A 22379-nucleotide genomic window follows, 5' to 3' on the forward strand; every position below is an offset into this window, starting at 1 on the left:
GGAACGAGAAAACAATTTGGAAGTGGGGGTTATGTGGGGTGGGGTAGATTTTTTTTTTTTTTAAAAATAAAATACTATCATGAGGAGGGGATGAAGTACGCTGAGAGGAAGTGATGGAGTGGGATAAAAAAAAATATTTTACATTTTATTTTATAATTTTTTTTGAGGGAATAGTAATACTTTAATGGGAAAATTGTATAAAATAACAAACTATTAATTCAAATTAAATGCTATAACCACAGTTTCATTTAATTCCAATCCGTAGCATACACTTTGCCATCGCCTCTCTCCTCATAAATCTCGCTCGCCACTCTCCCAGATCTGGCTCGCCAATCTCTCTCGCCTCTCTCACTTTATACAAACACAAATGTATAAATTGTGTTTCTGTTTGTATTAAGCGAGAGAAAACTGTATATACAAATACATATATTTTCATCGTATACACTTATAATTATACTAATACATATTTTTCCTTACAAGTTCTCTTTTGCCTTTCTCTCTTTCTCACTTTATACAAATACAAATTATACAAATTATAATGTACAATTTGTGTTGTATAAAGCGAGAGAGAGAGAGAGAGATTTGATATACTAAATTTTTTATTTCGATTCAGTTGTATACAAATTCAAATTTTATGCAAATATACAAACACAATCATTGATACATATACATAGTAGTTACATATATACAATTATCTAACTGATATACATATACAATTGATGTGCTTTTATACAAAATGAGATGTTGCCTGTGATTTATACAAATCTGATGCTCCATAGCAAACATAAAAGTTGCTATGGAGCGTAATTATGCAAACTGTAGCCATAACATACAAATATGATTTTTATGTTTGATAAACCTAAAATTTACTCTACTTTAATATTTAATTTTAACTAATACTAATAATTTTTTATTATTTATCGAGATGAAATATTTTGTCCATGTGGAGTGTGACTTGACAATTTCTTTAAATAAAAGAGATAGTGTATTACAGACACCATAATGAGAGTATAATAAAAGAGAGATGTGTTTCTCAAACTAATAAGTGATAATTTAGGTATGAAACTCATACTCTCAACAGTTTAGGTATGAAACTAAAAAAAAGAAAAAATAGTTTATGTGTGTTTTTGACTCTTATCTCCCACAAGATTAAAAAATATTTCTTTATTTTCTTAAACTCTTTGCAAGTCGAAACTAAGCATGTTTAAAATATTTTTTTTGACAACTTTTTAATTTTAATTTTTCACCTGACATATTTAAAACCACAAGATTAAATGACATTTTGATACATTCTACATATTTTTAGTTTAAGTCCATAAAATTCAAAAAAAAATTCTTATCCTTACAAATCAAAACGAGACAAATAAATTGAAACAAGAGGAGTATTATCAAATCATGGTGTAATAATCCATAAGTTACAACTCAATCAATAAATTAAATTCAAGAGTAAGTTTTTATTGCATGATGCAATGATTACATGGTCTTGGGGATTTGTTACACTACAGTACCTCACCAAGCCTTTTTATTTGTCCCACTTTGTTTACATTCTCTGTTTTTCAAGACTTAGTAAAGAGTACATCACCTCCAGTTTCTGGTATTCTTTTTCTCATTCCTTTTCTGCTTCAAATGAATGATCATCATCCATCCTCATGCATGCTTGTTTTGGCTAAAGTCTCTATACAAATATTGCAAATGGATGAATTTCTCTTGTTTATGTATATTGCATGTATCACTTCTAATGGCACAAAGCTTTTTTTTTTTCTCTTTAAGTTAAAACTCAGAGAAAGATATTTCAAATGGGAAAAGATTCAGAAAAAGATGGGTTAAGGGTAACCAAGACCCCAGTAAAGCTAGAGGCTGAGTCCCACTTTCAACACAGTAAGCACATTATTATCCTTGATGTTAATTAATTTGAGACTTCATGGAATTAATTAGTTTTCAATTCCCCTGTCATGTTGTTGTATATAAAATACTATTACTTCTCAACTTTAATTGTTTCAAATCACATGCATCAAATGTTTTGAGTGTTTTAATTGATTAAAGACAAAATACATAAACAAACACTTAAAACTTGGCCTTAATTGATAAGTAGGCACTTCAATTTTGAGTATGCACATTTGAACACTCTAACTTACAAAATGATTATCTGAACACCTCCATAATTTATGTGCCACGTCAGGGTTAGGTGTCCATGAGACACATTGACGACGGATTGGAGTGTTTAGTTGCCAGTTGAGGTGTCTAACAGGGGCGGAGCCACCTTATACTGAACCCCCTTCGACGAAAAATTATATTATTGATATATGGTTAAAACAATTTTTTATGTTTATATGGTAGATGTCGAACCCCCTTTAGCTATTTCGTGTGTCTATTTCTACAGAATTTGAATCCACTTATTGAAAATCCTGGCTCCGCCACTACTGTCTAGGTGTGTACTTTCAGAGTTGGAGTACTTATATTACTTGACTGCTGTGGCCAAGTTTGAATGTCTGTTTATGTATTATGTCATTGATGAGTTCTTGATTGGTTAGTTGTAGCATTGTTGTTGTTGTTTTCTTTTGGTGTTTCATCAGTTCAATGTGTTTAGTTACATAGTAAATGTCTTTTTTTCCACAGATAATAGTTATTGGCTTCGACCAAGGAAAGGAAAGGAGATATTTAGTTCGGAAGCAGGTGATTAATCAAATAAGTTCGAAAGGTTCTGTACTATCGTTGGGATTATGTTATTCTGCTTTACTAATTAAGAGCATTTTGACAGTTAAAAGGTACTTTCTTCGTCAACGGAAAATAGTAAAGGAAAGGCTTAGCTTGGGTGCAGGTAATGACTTCAATTGTGATTTGCTTAATGAACCAAGATTTTGTGCTTGATGATTAAGTATCTCAACATTGAGCTTGTTCCTAATATCGACATATCGTTTCTGTTGGAGAATATTACTGAGTTATTTTCCAGCAGATAATGAAGAAAAAGACAGATACAAAGGCTCGAAAAAATGCTCATCAAAAAAGCTTGGTTCATTATCAGTTCCTTCCAAGACTCTCCAAGTAAAAGTTTTCCCCTATTCATCACTGTGGATCCTGCATTTGTTTCACTGTCGTATGCTATTACTCTCCGTTGCAGGTGTACCATAGAAGACGTAACAAGTGTGAAAAAGTTCAACCATTAATCATTGAAGGGCATAACAAGCCTGTCCAGGCAAATGATTCTACTACAAATGTTGTTCCACTGTCATCTTCTCATCCAAACTATGCTACTAACTATCCGTTGCAGGTGTACAATCGACGATTTAAGAAGAACCAGAGATATAACAAGTGCAAAACAGTTGAGCCATCCTTTCAGGAAGGGCAGAACAAGAAGCGGAAAACATCAACAGCTTCTACTACCAAAGGTAATGAAGACAGTGATTTGCGTGGTTATACAACTTACTTGGATTTATAATGTGACATAACATTTAACAAGAAATTATATATTTCCTTTGATGCAACTTTTTAAAGGTTTAAAGGATAGTCCTCACAAGAAACCAAGGCTTCAAGAATCTAGCAGTAAAAGTGGACTCATAGTGAAACATAATAAGAATTCTCAAATCAATCACAACAAGAAAGATGCACAAGTTCCAACCAATGAAACACCTAGTGACACAGACAAAATGATCTTGAGAACAAAAGTAATCCTTGATGAGGAGACGATACGAGAATGGAAATTTCTGATGGAAAAACCGGAACACAAAGGTTGCAAATCTGAAAAGTGTGATCAAAGATGGGAAATCGAGAGGACATTGTTCCATGGACGGGTGATATCATTCATTTCTCGCATGCATCTTATTCAAGGTATCATTTTATTATTGTATTTTAATTAAGATTTTCTATGACTCTTTCCTTCATTAAACTCAGTATCAAACTATGATCTAATTATTTTCTTGTATGCAACTCTGAAAGTCACAAATGTACATAGCATATGAAAACAATAGCAAATATGTAACTCCACCAATTCAAGAAAACAGAAATATCATAGAAGTTTGGCAAACTAGCACATGTTCATAAAGTGAAGCCACCAGAAAACTTTAGAGCATTATAGAAAGATCACTCTAGCATACCAAATGCAAGCAGAAAAACTACTGCCAACTGTTTGTAACGTACACCTTGCACAAAGAATTCATCGAGAACATCATCAAAGCAAAACTATATCTCCAAAGATGAAAACACTGTTACTCATTAAAGACTCATCTTTTGAAGTATCAAAATGCCTGTTTATGCATCACTTGATATGACCACAACTCCACAAGTTCACGTGTTTCTTGGAAATTTCTCTCAGTGAAAGTCTAACTAAGGCTCTGATTATAATCTTTTCCGGCTTTTAGTGTTTCCCTATGAATAAAATATGACAAGAACCAGGTAAATGTAATTTGTAGATGTTAAAGAATGGTATCTGCAACGAGAGTACTTCTTTATCAGCATAAGTAAGATAACAATGAGCAAACATTTCATTTTCTTTCATTATCATGTAAAGAGAATATGTTTAGTCGGTGTCTTCACGAAGATATAACTGAGGGCAGATTATATATTGACAGGTAATAGACAGTTCTCTCAGTGGAAAGGTTCAATTGTAGATTCTGTGGCTGGGGTTTTCCTGGCTCAAAATGTCGCAGACAACTTATCGAGGTATTGAAGATTGTATGCAAGGAACTTTTCACAACTGACTATTAATGTGTTCATTAAGAATCTGAATAGTAATCTCAATTTTTCTATGCTGATGCATTTGCAGCTCTGCTTTCATGTCCCTTGCTGCTCAATATCCTTGTAATGAAGTCAGATTCAAATCAACATTCCACAACGGAAATGGGACGAAGCTGGAGAAATCTTCAAAAGGAAGTTCTAATATTAAGAACCAGGGGATAATCCGAAGAACAAATCCGAAAAGGGGTGCGAAGAAAAAGGAGACCAGAAATCAGCAATCTGAACCAATCTTAAGAAGGAAAAGTCAGAATGCAGACTTGGAAAGTGAAGCCATTGAATGGGAAAATATGAGGAAGTCATCTTCATTTGTTAATCCCAAAGAGAGAAATGATAGCACGTTAGATGCCATTGATTGGCATGCAGTCCACGCTGCAACAGCGGATCAAGTATCGAAAGCTATCATGCAAAGGGGAATGGACAAAAAGCTTGCACTAAGAATTAAGGTTAACAAAGTTTGGCTAAGAATTACTCGGCAATCAATCAGCATTGTAATAAACTAACTGCTCACTACATGCAGAATTTTATCAACCGCCTGATCCTGGAACAGGGGAATGTGGATCTAGAATGGCTACGAGAAGTTGAACCAGAAAAGGCTAAGTAATGTCTGCACTATCTTTTTGTATGAATTCGAAAAATTTGGATAGTTGGTGAGATAGGAAACACATAAGTTAACTGAGATTTGACAGTGTAGTTGATCGAGAAATCTGTTTCTTGCAGGGAGTACTTACTGAGCATTTATGGTTTGGGAGTGAAAAGTGTGGAATGCATAAGGTTGCTAACTCTCCAACACCAAGCCTTCCCAGTAAGTTTATATCGTAAAAATGTGTTAATGTGGTCTCTGAGCTTTATCATTAACACTCATTATTTCATTAGGTTGATACAAATGTAGGACGAGTACTCGTACGACTGGGTTGGATACCTATTCAACCACTTCCAAGAGGACAAGAGATGCATCTTTTGAATATGTAAGAATTTGGATTTATCAGCTGATGCTGTCAAATTTTCATTTTGCAAGTTTTTATCCATGATCCTGAATGTCATACTTTAGGTATCCGGACGTCAAAGATGTTCACAAGTATCTCTGGCCACGGTTATGCACACTCAATTATCTAACACTGTAAGGATCGACTTGAGAAAAGCTCACCTTCAGACTTAAAGATATATACTCTTAATTTAATATTTGATTATTCTGATAGAATATTAGTGACAATCATTCTGTATTCCTTTGTGGTTGCTTGTAGATATGAATTTCATCATCAGATGATTACCTTCGGAAAGGTTTGTTAGTTTTCATTAATATTAAATTGCTTTTCTTGATATTTTGGGACTGTAATTTGTTTGCACACAGGTATTCTGTACAAAATCAAGCCCAAATTGTAATGCATGTCCAATGAAAGCAGAATGTAGACACTTTGCAAGTGCTTTTACAAGGTTTTCTCTTGCTGAAATTACCCATATATTATATCTTTCTACAGTTGATGCTTCTAAGTATATACTTCCAGATAAACTTAATAATAGTTCTTCGTTCTCTTTGAAATTATTGCGATGATCTTCTTGTGGAACATTCAGAAATTAAATCAGCTTGATAGAAATATGTAGAAACAGTACAATATTCTCTTCCTAAGTAAATCTATTGAACATTAATGCAGTGCAAGACTTCCCCCGGGGCCAGGGGAAAACAGCTCTGCAAACGTTGATACTGCTTTAGTACCAGTAGACAGTGCATGCTCATGTGCTGACAGTTCTCAAGCACAGCTTGTTTCTTCTTTCGGGGAAGCCTTGAATTCGCAACATTCAACGGGAGATCACCAGAATGAGCTCATAACCTATCCAGCACTTGAATGTATTGGAGAAACAGATATTGAAGATTATTGTGCCAGTGACATACCTACCATCACGTTTGATAGCCAGGCATTCATGGAAAATTTGTTAAGTTACATAGATGAGAATGATCTCTCAACAAAAGACACTGATTTGTCTAAAGCTTTGGTCATCGCCACTCAAGAAGCACCACTGCCTAAATTGAAGCATATGGGTCGATTAAGGACGGAGCACCAAGTGTAAGTTTTGTAATAAGTTTCATTTATTTTCACCATTTAAATGACATTACTTGGGAAGTCTATGTGTGCACATTAAGAATCTTATTATTGAGCTGAAAAATGGATATAAGAAAGTATTTCTGCAATAATGTTATATTGGAAGAAGTTTCGTGCAACAAAGGGGAAGCACATTCTAGAAGATTGCGAAGAAAATGGTGAAGTGTTTAAATAATTGCTCATTAACATTTATTTCTTCTACGTGCTGCAGCTATGAACTTCCAGATTCACATCCTCTGTTAGAAGGGGTAAGTCAGGTTACCAACATGAATGAAATGATTTATTTATCATGCCTTTTGATTTGATGAAGTTGACTAATGCTTATGAATGCAGCTAGAGAAACGAGAACCGGAAGACCCTTGCCCATATCTACTTGCTATAAGGACACCAGGTCATTGCTTCCCAAAAATTTATATTCTTGAATGGACTAAATTTCTATAAAAAAAGAGCACAAAAATGTGGTCTATGCAGGATAATCACAGTGAACTCACACTTCTGTACCGTACATGAAATGCAGCTTCAGAAGAACCTACAAAAGAGAAGTGTGAATCCTGTAATTGCGATGAAACTCAAAACAAGATCAATGCATCAAATGTAGGCACAGGAAACAATATTGAGACTGTTAGTGGGACACTTTTGGTGAGATTTTTTTTTAGGACTTAATGATTTCTCCTGGATTGGGATATCAGATATCTCGTGTTTGTAAAACTTTTCACATTCTAATTTATTTGGATAGTTATTTATCCAGTAGAAACTAACTCATAAGATCATCTTCAGATTCCGTGTCGAACAGCAAATAAGGGAAGATTTCCACTCAATGGAACATACTTCCAAGTAAATGAGGTGAATTTTACTTTCTATTCTTCATTTCATGCCAATACAGTAATGAATTCAGTCATGCATCCATTTCACATCTAACTCTTTAATGAATTTGTTTGAGAAATACTAATAATGTGATTTACGCAGGTTTTTGCAGATGAAGAGTCCACTCAACAACCAATTGAAGTTCCAAGGGCATGTATATGGAATTTGCCAAGAAAGACCCTATACTGTGGCACCTCCATCAGAGCAATATTTAGAGGTAAAGACACAATAGCTGTTTAATTAAATAGCCGAAAATGCCAAAAATTGGATAATTCTATATTATAAAGTACATGGGCGGAGACACCTTAGGTGTAGGGTGGTCCGGTGCATACCCTACTCCAACAAATTATGTGTTGTATAGAGGTGAAATGTTAGTTATTATGTGTGTATATTTAATTTTGCACACCCTCAACACAACTGAGAAGAAAGTTTGCACGCCCTTCCTCAAATTCCCAACTCCGCCACTGACAAAGTGTCTTTTGTGAATTCAGGGATGTCCACAAAAGAAGTACAGAATTGCTTTTGGAGAGGTATGAACTGATCTCTTTCATATATAATTGCATCAATTATTTGCCACAGTTTCCATCCTGATAAATGTTAGTATATCTTTTTCATTAGTATTCAACATTCTTATGAGAACTACCAACAAATTTTACTAAAAACAGAAAATATAGATCATATATATACTAAGAGACATGATCTTGTGTTTATAACAACATATATGGCAATTAAAGAGGTACATATATAATACTTAGTATGTAAATAATTAAGATCTTACATTGTCTATATGTAAATAAAATTTTACCCTAGCTAAACAATGTACGTATTACATATGCAACTGAATTCACTTTTCTCAAGTATTGCAGGATATGTATGTCTGAGAGGCTTTAACCGTGAAACACGAATACCTGGATCTCTTCCCCTTGACCTTCATCGTCCAATAAGCAAGTCAGGAAAAGCAAAAAGGTTTTGAGAATGAAAATTGTGTACACTTTTTTGTCAATTACACCACTTGAATTAAGCACAGTACTATATGTGCCTTTTGTTTTTGTTCCCATGCATGCATTTCCAAAAGTTGTAAATTTTTTGACATCTCATGTCATTCCTGTTAGGGAGTGCTAGTTTAGTTAAGAGTAAAATGAAAATTTAAAGCATGTTATCACTCCGTTCAATGTTATTAATTTCAAAATTATACTGGAAATGTAAACAAAATATAAAAGTTAGAATAGTAATTAAGTTCCAAGTCCAACAAATTAAAAGATTGTGTTTCTTTAATCCCCTCACGATTGTTCAAGATTTTAGATTAATTCTCTCAAGATGTAACACTATTCTGCAATATTGACATACAATAGAAATTCTAAAAGTTCAGGCAACTCAACAAACGGAACATATCACACGATACTTATTTTTACTTTTGAAAAAATGGTGTAGAAATGATGAGAAGAAGAAGAGTTTTCTATTTGTTTTTGTGTCTGAAAAATGAGGCGAAATCTTTGAAAATTTATAGCAGAGAAACAAGTGCAAAGATACTTGTTCTTGAAGAAGGTATTTTTTGTTTGGTCGTGCATCAGAAATGACTAGTGGAAAAAAAATTCTGCAAATTTAAATTTGAAAATTCCACGTGAAATAATATCGCCAAAAGGAAAATTATAACAAAAAAAAAACCATAAATTTGGTCAAAAAAATAATCACAATCAAATCATTTGACCAAATTCAAAATCAAAGTCGAAGTTGAGCCAAGCACGAGGGAAGACTCAACAATGCCCTACCCCATTATTCAGTGGCGTAGCCACATATCGGACACCCTTTGTCAAAAAATTATAATATACATATAAAAATTTGTCTAAAGTATATAGTTCAAAAATTAATTTTCACACATATATATTAAATCTTGAATATTCTTAACGAAATTTCTGACTTCGACACTGTCTCTATTGACAATATTGTTAATTTGCTACCATTGTCTTGGAAAAATTGAAGTCAAGACTCGTGAATATGAAAGTGGTCAATTCACAACACTATAATGTTAGAGTTTATGGAATTTAGGCATTTTACAAAATTTTATCATTAATCTGTCATTTATATGCAATAAAATATAATAGCAGGTAGAAGTGGACATGCTATGCACAGAACCGCATGGCCAAACCAACAAGTTTTATGCCGAAAACTTGCAATTGAGCTTTGTCCTCCACTATACTGACTGTTTTTTTGTTTTTTGTTTACCTCATTTTAGGAGCTTCCATATTTTTTTTCGGATATTGATAATTCGAACTCACAATTTTAAGATGGAGGTAGAGATACTTACCCATCAATAATCATCATAGTGTTAAATCTTCGTGACTATGCTGATCTAAGGGCTCGAGTGCCAAATTAGCTTCCTATCATTTTTTTTGTATGAATTTTTTTTTTATAACTTCTAGTTTGATTTTTAAAAATATTTTAATAAAAAATCGTCAATCCAAACGCCTACTTAATTTTTACACTTCTTTATTTTTTTTAGATTTCTCACGAGCATTTATAGATAAATAATAAATCTCTACGAGTCAAAGAAATCTGAATGAAACTAACGATCGATATTAAATGTTTCATTTTTCTTAGCATTAATGGTATAGCACATCTCATATTATTTTCTTGAAAACTATATTTTAGTTACATTTTATTAAGATTTTAAAAAATATTTAAAGCACAAATTTTATGTTTATGTTATGAAGATTTTATTGAAGGAAACAAAAAATTGAAAATTCAATTTTTTTTTGAATAATCTGAGAAAAATTGATATAAAACAATATTTGTTCTTTATTTTAACTTTTTTTTTATAAACATAGTTAATTTATTTTGATAATTGACGTGAAGCTGACGTATGTGCTCCCCTAATATAATAATATTGGTGGCTCATCACAAACTCACAATTTTCAACACTTCCGTTGCAAGAATTGTTTTTAGAGTCCATATAGTTTTTTTTTTTAAAAAAAAAATCATAAGCGGGACTTGCGATCATGGAGAAGAATTGACGTCCTCACTCCCAGTACCATTAGATGTTCTACCAGTACCACTTGATTGATCAACAGTTCATTTGCCATTATAAATCAAATTTGATATACGTATTTCAACACTTTTAGCAGAAGAAAATAGGAGATCGATGCAATCACAATCTCAAATCGAAGAACAATTTCTTGAATTCGACAAAAGCAAAAGAAGAAGAAGAAAATTACAGTGTGTATGAAAAGAAAAGTAAAGAGTTATGTAGACAATACCTATCAAAACGAGTTGAGCTCTGATACCATGCCAACACCAATGCACAGAGGAGTAAAATGACTTCCATAGACACCATCCATAAGGATGTGAATGAAGTAGAACATTGAAATTGGGGAAAATCAATCTAATCTATTTCATTGCAACTGTACACGTATTTATACAAGAAGAGAAAGAAATATCTAACTTGTAACTACCTTATAACTGTCAATGAGCAGGAAGCTACAACTCACACTAACTAACAAAATAACCAACTGGTCTAACTAACTAACTGAGAATTAATTAACTAATAACATTTAATTAACTAATCTATTCTCAATAATACTTATAACATAAAAAAGATGTTACGAAATTATGCAATGAAATTCAGTAGCATTTATTTACTTCTTTAATTTTTTCACTTCATCATTCTTACAAGATGCAACACCCGGAAACTAGTAAGTTAAACTAGAGCTTTACGTGAAAGTTCTAGAGTTTGATGTGTGGGTTAGAATCGTAAAATGACTTTCTGTACTTAGAATAAATGTTTTAGGGCTAGGGCGTCAAGGTACGACCCCCCAAGGACCAACCAAGGGTCCTTGAGGGGGACCCAAAACAGTCCCTAGAAGCTGCCCAAAAACGGGCCACCTACGGATGGGACTCACGCCCTGTAGGTGGACCCACGCCCCGTGGGAAGAGGTCGTGGGTCAAGGCCCCAAGTTGTTGAGTTGCAGGCCACCACCTACGAAGGAGCAGCACACTCCGTGGACCCTGTCACGGTCCATGGGTCGGGGTCTCGTGGGTTGGGGTAATGTTGGTCCTAGACGGTTTAAGTTGGGGACTTAGAGGTTAGTCCATAATTAGTTAGAGGTTAAGTGGTGTCATTTTATTAGTAATTAGACCACCTATATAAACCTAATAGACCCCTAAACTAAATCAATTAAGTCATTCTTCCAATACCCCAAAACAAACCCAATTCCCTCCAAGAAAACTTCTCTCTAGAAAACTCAAGAAGAAGAAGAGAAGCAATCTAGGTCAAAGTCCTCCATTGTTGCAAACATTATGAGGGCTTTATAATCAAGGTATGTTAGCTTATTCATTCATGGATACTTCCATCCATGTAGCCCCTTAGAATTCCCCCAATTGTGAAGATGAACCCCATCTAAGCTAGGGTTTCTTCCTATGTTGTGGGTAGTGTTGAGTATGATTCCAATTGAGTGGATAGTACTTGTTTATGATTGATTTAGTATTGAATTAAGATATTATTATGATATTATGTGTTTTCCATAGTTAACCCTAGTCTAATTGATGAAATTGGAGAATGTGGGTTTATGTCTTGTGAGGGAAAATTGAGGATTCATAGGTGATCTTCTAGAATTGATTACATGTATAGAAATTGATCAAGAATAGAATTATGTAAACATGAATTGAATTAGATTAAAAGATTATATGATGGATCTTAACTAGTGATGAGTGAGATTGAGTCTTTATGATGATTTATGACTAGAATCACTTGATAATAAAGAATATGATTAGAAAGTCTTGAAATCTAGGTATGAATGGTGATTGTAAGAATTAAAGCTTTGAATGTAAGGCTTGTAGTCATGAATGTTGGTCACTAGGGTTTTGAGAGTAAAGCCAATATGATGAACTATGTATGTTAAGGCTTTGAGAGTAAAATCTATATGAGAATAAAAAGCTAATGAATAAAATTGGATATGAAATACTTTTACCTACCTAATCTACCTCATGAATGTTTGAATGCATAAGGTGATAGAATCACATGAGTTAAGATGATATCCATGTCTAGTGCTTGAAACCTAAGGGTGATGATTGAAAGTAAGTCTTGAACCTCAAGGAGGTGAATTAGGAGATTGTACTTATAGTAATTGAACTATTTGAATCATGTTAACATCCATGTCTAATGTAGTAATTCTAGATGTGTTGATTGAATATGACATATGGTCCTTGAAGGGCAAATTATGAGAATTATGCATGATTATGAGATTTATGTATATGCTTTAAGAACACTTTGAGAGTGAAGTGTCTATGATTATGATGATGTTGTTGTGTTGATTGAAAGGCTATTCTCATGAACACACAATGAATTAATATAATGTGAAAGGTTTTCTCATAATATGATGATTCTAAGGTTGAAAGGCTATTCTCACCTATTGAATCTTATGAATTATGATGGATTTAGTGTCAAGGCATTCTTCCATGACTATGAACTTAAGTCAAGAATAATATGTACCCCGTGGGAATTATGCTTAGCACCGAGTGGACATTGAATATGAGATCGAAGCTCCCCCGTTAGAAAGAGCGGGTTTCTAGAAAGTATCTCATGAGATCGAAGCTCCCCCATTAGAAAGGGCTGGTTTCTAGAAAGTATCTCCTTGGGATGGAAGCTCCCCCGTCAGAAAGGGCGAGTTTCTAGTAGCAATCCACATATCCCATATACTACGTGCCCCCGTAGGTTATTTAGCTATTGAATCCACCTAAAAGCTAATATATGTTAGTTCTACCTTAGGCAAGTAGGACACCTCTTTTCAGTGTGGGCATGACACCCGATTCCCATGCTAAGCTCACATGGTCTATGTCGGTTAAGGCTTATTCCCACTAGAATAAGAATATGAATTATGAACTATGATTACTCAAGAAGCTTTACTTAGTGTGTGTGAGAGTATGAGATCTTATTCATGCATTGCACAAGTATGCTTTGAGGGTAGTTGTGGTATGTTACTTTTATGTTATGATGGTCTATGTGATGAATAGACTTATGACTTATGCTTATGACGTATGCTTAGTTTGGATTGTAGCTTGAAAGGCCCTTCCAATATATGTGTGACTAAATGTGAGTGTTCCCTTATCTATGAGAACAAAAGATGATAAACATGAATGAAGAACCTAAAGTGTCGAGCTTAGCATGGATAAGATTATGGGGTCTTGTTCATGCATGGCACAAGCTTGCCTTGAGGTGACTCATGAAGTGTTTCTCTTATATGATGTATGCTTAGATATGATTGTGCTATAGTTGCCTTCCTTGTTATGTTATAATTGACTAAAAGTGAGAGATTTCCTTGGTTATGAGAATTATACTAAGGATGAGGTCCTAAGATGGTAAGTATGACTATGATGACCAAAGGGGATACTTAGCATGTATAGGATTATGGGATCATATCCATGCATTGCACAAGTATACTTGGAGGTTCCTTATGAAATGGTTCTCTTGTGTTATGAAAGTCTAAGTATTGACTATATATATGAACTATGCTTTATGATGACTAATGTTTACATTATGTTTATGTTGGAAATTATGCTTATGAATATGCTATTGCCTCTTATGATTTTGGCTTATGTATTATATTGACCAACTCTTATGTTATGCTCTTATGATGTTATGCTAGATATCATATTTAGTACTTTTGTACTAACGCATACTTTTGCCTACATTCTTATCAAATGTAGGGTTCGGTGATTTTGAGTTCCATTCTTGAGGATATGTTTCTAAGGAGCAAGGGGTTGAAGACTTGGTGAGTCCTCATAGCTTCGGGGACAACACCACCATTTCCTTAATGCCTTTCTTTATGTTTTGAGACTATTGTATGGGCAGCGTCCCAAAGGTTTTATTCAAAGTTGAGTTTAGATGGTTTGAGACAAAGTGTAGTAAGACTTCCGTTTGCTTTTATAGAAGACTTCGATTGTATGGATAAAGTTTTAAAATTTTCCGTACTTTTCTATTATCTTATGTTATGATATGCTAAGGGATTGTATGAGACCCCTTCGGGGTCAAATACGTCATATTACATCTAGGGTGTACCCCTGGGTCATGACACAAGAGGAAGTTCTAGCTAAATTGAAAGGCACTTCATGATTTTTTATTTTTTTTTTATTTTTAAATACACTTCATGCATTAGGTAAGCCATTTTTGTGGTTATACTATAAATAGTATTTCCTCTTCTAAATTTATTTATTTGATTTTGATTTGACACGAAGTTTAAGAAAATAAAATTAAAATTAAAATTTTGTGACCTGAAATCAAAGATATGTAGTTTTATGATCTTAAACATGTCATACTGAAGTTGAGATTAAAAAATCTCATAGGAAAGAAATATATATTTTTTAAAATGGACTAAAAATAAAAGTAAGATAAACAAATTAAAACAAATGAAATACTCTATTTTAATATATTTTAAAATAAATATTATTTTTTAATTTAAATATATATAATTTAATTTAAAATTTTCTCTTCTTATCTTGAACGTAACTATTCATAACCGTATAAATATCTAAAATATTTATATACTCAAACGTATCATCGATCACTACAGAAATTGAGATGGATGGTGTACAATAGACTTCCTCATAAAATAAAGATTTTAATTCATTGGCAATTGGCAGTGAGTAAGCATGAAAATCATACGTTTTCATATGCATACATGCAAAGCTGAGGATCAACCACGAATGCACATATGACAAATAGGTCTCCGTCTATAAGTAGGCGCGATAAAAAATTACTGACGGACACAATTTTATAGTTAAACAGTAAAAGAATTTATATTAATCTCATTTAGCTATGAATTAACTATAAATTATTAAAGAATTCAATATAATTACCTAAAAGTGTTTAAGCAATGAATTAACTAGAAATTTTATAATTAATTTGATGTTTCTTGTAGTAGTGTCAATTCCTTGTGTCACTCCTAGCTGTTTTTATAACATCAATGCAACAATTTCCTAAATTTCATGAGTTTCCTCTCTTAAGTCCCCACTCCCCTATTTTCCTCCAAAATCATCCTTCACTCTTGGGAAAGGCCACATTTTGTCTCCTCCAATATTTTATTCAATATTCACACCGCCACATTGATTTCACCAATATAAAAGCATCTTATTTTTATTATTAAGTCCTACCATATATTCTTCATCTAAAGATTGAAATATTTAGAAATTAATGGTGGAATTTGAAGAAATTATGGAGCCTTTGAGCCCGATAAACAGCGAAGAGATTATTGAGGATGAAGAAATCAACTACGATGATCTGAAACGTCGTATGTGGGAGGATCGCATGCGAATGCAAATACTCAAGAGGGACATGATCATCAACTCTACTAGCGAAGAATTATCACTTGATCAGGAGTCAGAGGAGGAGTCAGAGGCTAAGCAAGAACAATCTCGCCGTAAGAAGATGTCTAGAGCTCAAGACTCCATCCTCAAGTACATGGTCAAAATTATGGAGATTTGTAAAGGTCAAGGCTTCGTCTATGGGATAGTACCCGAAAAGGGGAAGCCCGTGACGGGGTCATCGGATAGTTTAAGAGAGTGGTGGAAGGACAAAGTGAGGTTTGAGAAGAATGCCCCAAATGCTATCTTGCCTAAACTAGTTCAAGAAAATCATGTTAATTCATGCATGGATCTTCTAAATGACTTGCAAGATACTACTTTGGGTTCACTCCTTTCATCTCTTATGCAACATTGTATTCCTCCACAAAGGAGGTTCCCTTTGGATAAAGGCTTAGCTCCACCATGGTGGCCTACAGGGAAGGAACTATGGTGGGGTGATCAAGGGTTTTCACAACAACAAGGACCACCACCATATAAGAAGCCTCATGACTTGAAAAAAGCATGGAAGGTTAGTGTTTTGGCTGGAATTATCAAACATATGTCGGTTAATTTCGACAAAATGAGGATGTTGGTGAAGCAATCAAAGAGCTTGCAAAACAAGATGACGGCTAAAGAAACAGCTACTTGGTCTAAAGTGGTTAATCAAGAAGAAGTCCTTGTCGAGATGACCCAAAAATCTCTCAGGATCATTTCGATATCAAAAGAGGAAGAAGATGATGAATATCTTGCTTTGAGGAGAAAAGAGAAAAGGAAGGGTACTGTGTTTGAGAGCGACATAGACATTGATGATATGTTATATCAAAACTTAAATTGCGTGCAAAGTGAGTTAGGAGTTGGATTTTATCGCACTATGAATGAACAACAAAGTGTCAGGGGAGAGGACGAGTCACTTAATATGTTCATGAGCAATTTTACTAGCTTGATTGGAAGACAACCTAGACCACACGAAGAAATAATGGTTGGTGATGATCATCATGGCGAACATGATTGGGTGAACATGGAGATAAAAAGAACCTTCGAGAACTACCATATTGCACAAAATGCTAATGGAGGATCAGTTGAGGAGAATTTCCAAGGCTTTTGGGGAGACAATAATAATGTCCTTCATTATGGAAACATCATGAACTTGAATGATACACCAAAAGAAAATGAACAGCATCAATCTCCCCTCTCTGTTTGGGATTTGGCATATGAGGATACATCGGAATAAATCTAGCTTTAGCTAAAATAAATAATTCGCGTGTGTGTGTGTTTTCCCTAGATTACTCGCATTTCATGTTTTAGACACGGTTTATCATATAAATAAACTACGTACTATAGCGTCATTATCTTTTCTTATTTGCTCTTTTTTTTTTCAATTTCCCCCTTTGATGTTATCATGCTTTACAACTTGATGGGATAATTAATAGGGGGAATCCATCTTTAATTTGTCCCTCAAGTTACAACATACAACATATACCTAATGAGGTTAGAGGTAGTTAATTTCCGATATATTGTCCCAAGCTAGCTAGAGAAATAGAAGAAGATATTTATTATAGTTAGAGTGGTACTGTATTTCAATAATCATAAAAGCTGTGTCTCTGGGGTATAAAATCGTCATAGTGATCCATCCTATTAGCAATGCAAGAAAAGCCCTTTCTAAATTTGGAGTTATTCTTCTTGACTAGCTCTGCCTCCACCTCTACATCCACCGCGAAAACAGAACAAACTGGTCTATGATCTGAAAATCTTGATTCCCCTCGAATATAAGATAATTGTTCAATGCCATCGCCTCGCCATAATATTCTATCACACCTGAAATTAATTAGTACTATAAATCATGAGGAGGATAATTAAGAGATGAAAAGGTAAGAGATATACCATGCAGGGGTTCTTCGTTTCTTCTTAGACTTTGTTGTCTCTCCGGCATAGGAATCAGAATTATGAGAATACTTATATGTTGGAGCGAAAAGGATCTTCCCTTCTTTCCACCCACTAAACACTCTTCCTGATTCTCTCTCCACATTCAACTGTCACCAACATAAATATGAACCAACGATTTAGGATACAATATTGCACTCACTTTAAAACTACGAAAAATTAATTCCCCCTTTTTGAGGAAATAGTACAATATATCCCTTGTAGTTCAAATTAAAAAAGAAAAAAGCACCAAACCTGATCCTTTTCCAAAAGAGAGTCCCAGTCATTATCCTCTAAAAGAAGCCTTGTTTCTTCATAGCTCAAAGACACTCGATAGTTCAAGTCTCCAAGCCATATTGCACGCCTGAAATTTATTCAGCTCTACAATATATAAATGTGATATTGATAATATTGAGTGAGTTCGTTGGACAAAAACTCCATACGCCTCTTGGTATAATAAGTAGTAATTCTCTAGCTAGCTCATAGTTATTAGTAATATAACAAACACAAAGTGTATTGATTGGGAAAAGAAAATAACTTACTGGTGATCAGTAATTTTTTCTGCGATTCCTCTATCGGGATTCCTACAAATTCTGGAAAATTGTATGCTTTTAAGAATCTCAGCAACATCTGCATTTCTTCTTAGCTCATCTCCTTCTTTCTCCCCAGACGCTAAGTGACTGCACACAAAGCAAAAGCTCGTCCGATACAATGACATGCTTATTGCTATACACCCCTGCATATTAAATTACAAGATTTGAGGGTATAACTTTAGGTACGAATAGTCGAATATGGGTATAGGGATTTGGCTAAAAATAGAGTTTTATGTCTAAATTATGTAGAAAACTAACAAGGTATCCCGAGGAGAAAATATTGAGAATATCACAAGGAGAATAAGGAAAAGGACTTGACATAAATAATAATAATTATATACTCCCTAGGTATTCTGATCTATTTTCTTCAATTTCACCATAGGGGTTTATTTGATTATGTACGGAAATCATTGTATCTATTCAAAATTTCTCCATCGATTCTAGTCAAAGTATCCAAAATTAATTGACTAGAACCAATACTAATCCCATACCCACACCTATGTCATGTAAACATGGGTGTGATGCCAAAAATGAGGAATCCAAACAACTTAGATATTCACAATTTGAAATTTATGGACTTCCTACAACAACCTCAAATTATAAGTATACAATGAGTAATAGTTATATTTACAATCAAATATTTATAAATTTTAAGTGATACTTAATACATATATAAGACAGACACGAAGACACACAAAAAAATTGTACTATTTACAAAAGTTTTTAAAATCTCTTGGCATAATCTTTTTTCCCCCTAAATTCCTAACTCCGACATTAATATAAGGTATTTGCAAAAGTTACTGAATTCACGAAAGCTATTTCCCAAAGAAAATGTGCTTCTTAACAAGCAACATTGGTAACACGAAAGCTCATTTCTATCATATTAAATATTCCAATCTACTATACCTACCATATTCAAATTGGAAAAAAAAAAAAAAAGGAAGATTGAATAGAATAGTCAAATATCAAAAAAGTTTCTTTCACAAACCTTATTTCCAAGACAACCCATGATACCTCTACCAAGAGAAGATATTCTGAGATGTCCAATATGTTGTGCTAACTCTTTTCGTGCCCAAACTGAAAGGAAAATCCCAACCATTTGCTTGCTTGATATAAGATGATAACTCAAACCATAATTAGTACAAGGAAATTTCTGAGCAATCGACTGTAAATCGTCTTCGCGAAAATGTGTCAAGAGAGAACATGAAGGATCACTAAGCTTTCTCAAACGTCTTGTTGTTGAAGGACAATTACATGTCTTGAGGAGGTTACTATTAGCCTTTAAACTCTTTTTAACAACTTTAAGAGAATGCTTATTGAATAAACTGTTGGATTTTGAACTGCTTGAATCATCATGATTATATGATGATTTGTTAAGTGCATGGCTTATAAGTGCTAGCCATCTTGCTGCTGGTTCACTATCTTCACTCACTAATACATTTCCTGCATTTAAGGGTACAATTTCTTGAAACCTGAAAAATAAGGCATGTCACATCTTGTAAGGCCCTAGATAAATACTCACTCCGTTTCAATTTGTTTGTCTGATTTTGATTTGACATCACGGAATTTAAGAAAGTAAAGAAGACTTTTGAATCTTATGATTTTCAACTAAAGATATGCATGCCGACTGTACCAAAATATTTTTTAATCTTCTGGTCTGAAACATGTCACGTGTGAAAAGTTAAAATGAAAAAGTTGTCAAAAAAGGGAATGCATTCCCGTTGAGATGGACTAAAAAGGAAAATAAGACAGACAAATTGAAATAGAGGACGGAGTAATAGATGTTGAAGTTATCATACCCCAAAACATATATATCTGCAGAACCTTCCACTTGCAAGAAATCTTCAAGATTAAGTCCATGATTAGGAGTTTTTCCTCCTACATTCCATGTCCCAGCAAAAACCCTAAAATTTTCCAGTCACATATATATATATATATACATATACATACATATCCTAGTTAATTAATTCTAGTAAGTTAACAATTCATTTGTAAATCAAGAAAAATCATACCTAATATTTTTAATCATAGTAGCAGGTTGTGTTGACTGATCAAAATTGGAAAGATTTAGGCCTTCAATCCTTGCACTATTATGCCTTGCTGAGAGTAGATAAGAAATTAGTATCATGGTTGTTGTGGTTTGGATTTTCTTACAATCTTCAGTTTGAAATTAAAAGGTATGGATTTTATAGGGAAATTTATCAATAGGTACCGTTCGGCCAAATTTATTTATCAACATGATCAAAATATATACTGATTATGTATATATATTATATGTATATCGTATGTACTCATGTATATAGATACTGACAGAAGTGTTTGGAGCGGTAAGATCCCTATTTTAGATATATAACTTTTTTCAGTGGGCAAAGTCCTCACAGGTCAAATTTCTACACAAGAAAAACTACTTCCACGTTATTTTCATTTTACAACAGTATAGTGAAAAGAAATAGTATTTGCAAATAATCAAAATACAATTTAGTCTTCTGTTAGGTGAGCTACCAATATTATGCTATAAATGAAGCTAAGCAGATTATGGAGAAGATACCTAATTAAGTGTACGTGGCTAACACACATTAAATGATTGAAATTTCTTAATATTAACGCATCTACACGCATGCTGTATTTATATTAAATCAATGAATGTAATATACGTGCTTTTATTAATTTAACCATGATTAAGTGTCATATTTTCTCTCAACAAACTGATAAATTTTAAAGAGCATCGGTTAGGATAAACATCTAGTGAACAAAGGAGAATTTGTAATACTGCAATCGGATACATCTGAATTCAATACTTTCGATACACAATTGTATGTAAATAGCTTACTAAAATTGCAACATATAGTAAGTTTGAGCTTATAATTTAAAGAACATAATGTATTCAATATTGATAACCTTAAAGAATACCCCATAAATATTTATTATAAACCTGGTGTTGTATACGTTTGAATTAAAATGGCGTGTAAGACTAAATGCACCATTAACTATAGCTATATATTGATAACCTTAGTCAAATATGTAAATGAAGGGTGAAAGGTGACGAAGAAAGTAGAGAAAGACGACTAATTACACGAGATACATGTCATCTCTCACCAGCAACAAGTATTAGGTAACTCTGTCCACCAAAATTAGAATAGATAAGAAGAACCACCTAGCTAGTGTTTTTTAAAGACCTCGAGATTCTCAACCACTTCATTGACCACTAGACCACACTCTTAAATATATGATATTGTTTTTCCTCATATAACAACCTAGATTAAAAAAAGACTTGTAGAATCATCAAAAGCACAAATATAAAACTTTATATCTAGATACGTTACTTTAACATGAACATACGTACAATGGATAAATTTAAATAATAAAATTCCATCATGCACAAGAAAAGTTCATAAAAAATTATAACTATTTCTCATGTAATTTAATACTAAAAACAAGTTGGTGATGATGATTCCTACCTGTAAAACTTCCCTTTACTGAAGGAGAAGTTTCAAATAAAACTTTTCTCCTTGATATAATCTTCCAATCCACTTCAAAAAATAAAATAAAAAATCAATTACAATATAAAATATATACATAAAATTCAAAAAATAAAATAATAATTGTAAATCAAACCTTGATCATTTTTTTCTGATTGTGTTACATCCTCTTCAAAACTTCCTCCAATGCTTTTTGAATTAATAAGCTTTGGTATGCCAGACTTTTATTCAAACATCATTAAAAAAATATATATCAAAAATTTATTTTATTTTAAAAAAAAATCTTAAAATAAATAAATTGTACCTTGTTCCTTTCATGACCCTTGACACAATTGTCAAGGGTGGTGGTTGTGGTGGGGGGGACG

General features: G+C 33.4%; 2 protein-coding genes across 4 annotated transcripts; one reads left to right on the forward strand and one right to left on the reverse strand.

The window, feature by feature from the left end:
* Window positions 1-15873: 15873 nt before the first annotated feature.
* LOC102599190 (putative ETHYLENE INSENSITIVE 3-like 4 protein) lies at window positions 15874-17433 on the forward strand. Its single transcript, XM_006355321.2, has one exon. It carries the CDS (start codon window positions 15874-15876, stop codon window positions 17251-17253), a length of 1380 nt encoding a protein of 459 aa, XP_006355383.1. The 3' UTR covers window positions 17254-17433.
* An 85-nt stretch (window positions 17434-17518) lies between these two features.
* LOC102592939 (type I inositol polyphosphate 5-phosphatase 5) lies at window positions 17519-20777 on the reverse strand. Of its 3 annotated transcripts, none has more exons than XM_006355306.2 (7): window positions 20548-20777; window positions 20335-20439; window positions 19524-20007; window positions 18485-18678; window positions 18198-18306; window positions 17904-18052; window positions 17519-17837 (listed from the first exon to the last, which is right to left on the reverse strand). In XM_006355306.2, the coding sequence occupies exons 1-7, from the start codon at window positions 20661-20663 to the stop codon at window positions 17600-17602; spliced, it is 1395 nt and encodes a 464-aa protein (XP_006355368.1). In that variant the 5' UTR covers window positions 20664-20777; the 3' UTR covers window positions 17519-17599. The 3 variants fall into 3 exon arrangements, with proteins under 3 accessions (XP_006355368.1, XP_006355369.1, XP_006355370.1); XM_006355307.2 differs by having other exon boundaries at window positions 19524-19978; window positions 20548-20639; XM_006355308.2 differs by having other exon boundaries at window positions 17737-17828.
* Window positions 20778-22379: the final 1602 nt, after the last annotated feature.

Source organism: Solanum tuberosum, unplaced genomic scaffold (assembly GCF_000226075.1).
Source record: "Solanum tuberosum cultivar DM 1-3 516 R44 unplaced genomic scaffold, SolTub_3.0 scf00185, whole genome shotgun sequence".
NCBI lineage: Eukaryota > Viridiplantae > Streptophyta > Magnoliopsida > Solanales > Solanaceae > Solanum > Solanum tuberosum.

Coding starts and splice junctions, on each gene's coding strand:
- LOC102592939 (XM_006355306.2), bottom strand. CDS start 20,663: ATGATACTAATTTCTTATCTACTCTCAGCAAGGCATAATAGTGCAAGG. Junction 20,008..20,334: donor GCAGATATATATGTTTTGGG/GTATGATAACTT, acceptor CTTATTTTTCAG/GTTTCAAGAAATTGTACCCT. Junction 18,679..19,523: donor TGGGTTGTCTTGGAAATAAG/GTTTGTGAAAGA, acceptor TTTAATATGCAG/GGGTGTATAGCAATAAGCAT.
- LOC102599190 (XM_006355321.2), top strand. CDS start 15,874: ATGGTGGAATTTGAAGAAATTATGGAGCCTTTGAGCCCGATAAACAGC.